At 45.0% G+C, this 2,500-nt stretch overlaps 1 protein-coding gene across 3 annotated transcripts in view; it reads left to right on the forward strand.

The window, feature by feature from the left end:
- Window positions 1-2,500, forward strand: part of LOC143289851 (EEIG family member 2-like) — a 64,666-nt gene that overhangs the window by 48,234 nt on the left and 13,932 nt on the right. For all 3 annotated transcript variants that reach the window (XM_076599039.1, XM_076599041.1, XM_076599040.1), the window contains one exon: window positions 2,284-2,320. In XM_076599039.1, coding sequence (XP_076455154.1) covers window positions 2,284-2,320 — 37 coding nt within the window. The remainder of the gene's footprint in view (window positions 1-2,283; window positions 2,321-2,500) is intronic.

A 2,500-nucleotide genomic window follows, 5' to 3' on the forward strand; every position in this document is an offset into this window, starting at 1 on the left:
AATGAAATCAGCACTCACTGACAGTGAGTCCCCTTTGTCCAATGAAATCAGCAGTCACTGACAGTGAGTCCCCTTTGTCCAATGAAATCAGCACTCACTGACAGTGAGTCCCCTTTGTCCAATGAAATCAGCAGTTACCAACAGTGAGTCCCCTTTGTCCAATGAAATCAGCACTCACTGACAGTGAGTCCCCTTTGTCCAATGAAATCGGCAGTCACTGACAGTGAGTCCCCTTTGTCCAATGAAATCAGCAGTCACTGACAGTGAGTCCCCTTTGTCCAATGAAATCGGCACTGACTGACAGTAAGTCCCCTTTGTCCAATGAAATCAGCAGTCACTGACAGTGAGTCCCCTTTGTCCAATGAAATCAGCAGTCACTGACAGTGAGTCCCCTTTGTCCAATGAAATCGGCAGTCACTGACAGTCAGTCCCCTTTGTCCAATGAAATCAGCAGTCACTGACAGTGAGTCCCCTTTGTCCAATGAAATCAGCACTCACTGACAGTGAGTCCCCTTTGTCCAATGAAATCAGCAGTTACCAACAGTGAGTCCCCTTTGTCCAATGAAATCAGCACTCACTGACAGTGAGTCCCCTTTGTCCAATGAAATCGGCAGTCACTGACAGTGAGTCCCCTTTGTCCAATGAAATCAGCACTCACTGACAGTGAGTCCCCTTTGTCCAATGAAATCAGCACTCACTGACAGTGAGTCCCCTTTGTCCAATGAAATCAGCACTCACTGACAGTCAGTCCCCTTTGTCCAATGAAATCAGCAGTCACTGACAGTGAGTCCCCTTTGTCCAATGAAATCAGCAGTCACTGACAGTCAGTCCCCTTTGTCCAATGAAATCAGCAGTCACTGACAGTCAGTCCCCTTTGCCCAATGAAATCAGCAGTTACCAACAGTGAGTCCCCTTTGCCCAATGAAATCAGCAGTTACCAACAGTGAGTCCCCTTTGTCCAATGAAATCAGCAGTCACTGACAGTCAGTCCCCTTTGTCCAATGAAATCAGCAGTTACCAACAGTGAGTCCCCTTTGTCCAATGAAATCAGCACTCACTGACAGTCAGTCCCCTTTGTCCAATGAAATCAGCAGTCACTGACAGTGAGTCCCCTTTGTCCAATGAAATCAGCAGTCACTGACAGTGAGTCCCCTTTGTCCAATGAAATCAGCAGTCACTGACAGTCAGTCCCCTTTGTCCAATGAAATCAGCAGTTACCAACAGTGAGTCCCCTTTGTCCAATGAAATCAGCAGTCACTGACAGTGAGTCCCCTTTGTCCAATGAAATCAGCAGTCACTGACAGTGAGTCCCTTTTGTCCAATGAAATCAGCAGTCACTGACAGTCAGTCCCCTTTGTCCAATGAAATCAGCAGTTACCAACAGTGAGTCCTGTGACTGATGAAAACTCGTGGGTGGGAGTATTTTCGTGTCAGTTGGTAGTATTTTTGTGATTTAAATTTTCAGATTCAGTTTCTCAAGGAGGCGTCACTGCATTTGGACAAATCCATACACGCTACACCACATCTGCGTTAAGCACATGCTTGACCAGCAGCATAACTCAATGCACTAAGGCCAACAGTGCATGCCTGTCTGTATGTGTACCTATCATATCAGAGAAGATTATTTCTTCAGAATTTTTCCAGAGGACAACACTTAATGCTTTCAAGCAGTCTCTGTCATATCAGAGATTTCTTCAGAATTTTTCCAGACACCAACATTTAATGCTTTCAAGCAGTCTATTTAATTAAACCACTCCTTTCCATGTCTGTATTCTGTAGATCGACACCTGTTTTTCCCATGTGAGTTTATGTGTGCGTACATGTGCGTGTGTGTACATGTATGTGTGTGCAAATGTGTGTGTGTGTGTGTGTGTGTGTGTGTGTGTGTATGCCTGCATTATTTTGCATGTGTGAGTGTATTTCTGTGTGCTTTGTGTCTGACTGACAGATTATTGTAAAACACTTTGAGAGCTTTGTAAACACTATACAATCATACTTTTCTTCTTCTCCTTCTCCTTCTCCTCCTTTTCCTTCTTCTCTTCTCCTTCTTCTCCTTCTCCTCCTCCTCCTCTTCCTTCTCCCAATCCCCCTCCTTCTCCTTCTCCTCCTCCTCCTCCTCCTCCCAGTTCCCCCCTCCTCCTCCCTCTCCTCCTCCTCCATCATCTTCTGCTTCTTGTCATCATTATTATCACTGTAGATATCTTATCATTATCATTGTTATGTCACTGGCCTCATTTTTGTCCCACTTTGATGTCTGACATTCTTTTACTGTTTGTGTTCCAGAACGCCAAGTCTTGGAAGTACACTAGAGAGGAGACGGGTAAGACAGATATTCCCTTTCACTTAGACAGCGTATATATATATATGTATATGTATGAGAGGGCGCATGGTTGAAGAGAAAGAGGAAGTGAAAAGGATAATTAGAGCGTGTGTGTGCTTGTGTGTGTGTGTGTGTGCGTGTGTGTGTGTGTGTGTGTGTGTGCATGTGCAGGCACATTTG

The sequence above is a fragment of the Babylonia areolata genome, chromosome 14, assembly GCF_041734735.1.
Source record: "Babylonia areolata isolate BAREFJ2019XMU chromosome 14, ASM4173473v1, whole genome shotgun sequence".
NCBI lineage: Eukaryota > Metazoa > Mollusca > Gastropoda > Neogastropoda > Buccinidae > Babylonia > Babylonia areolata.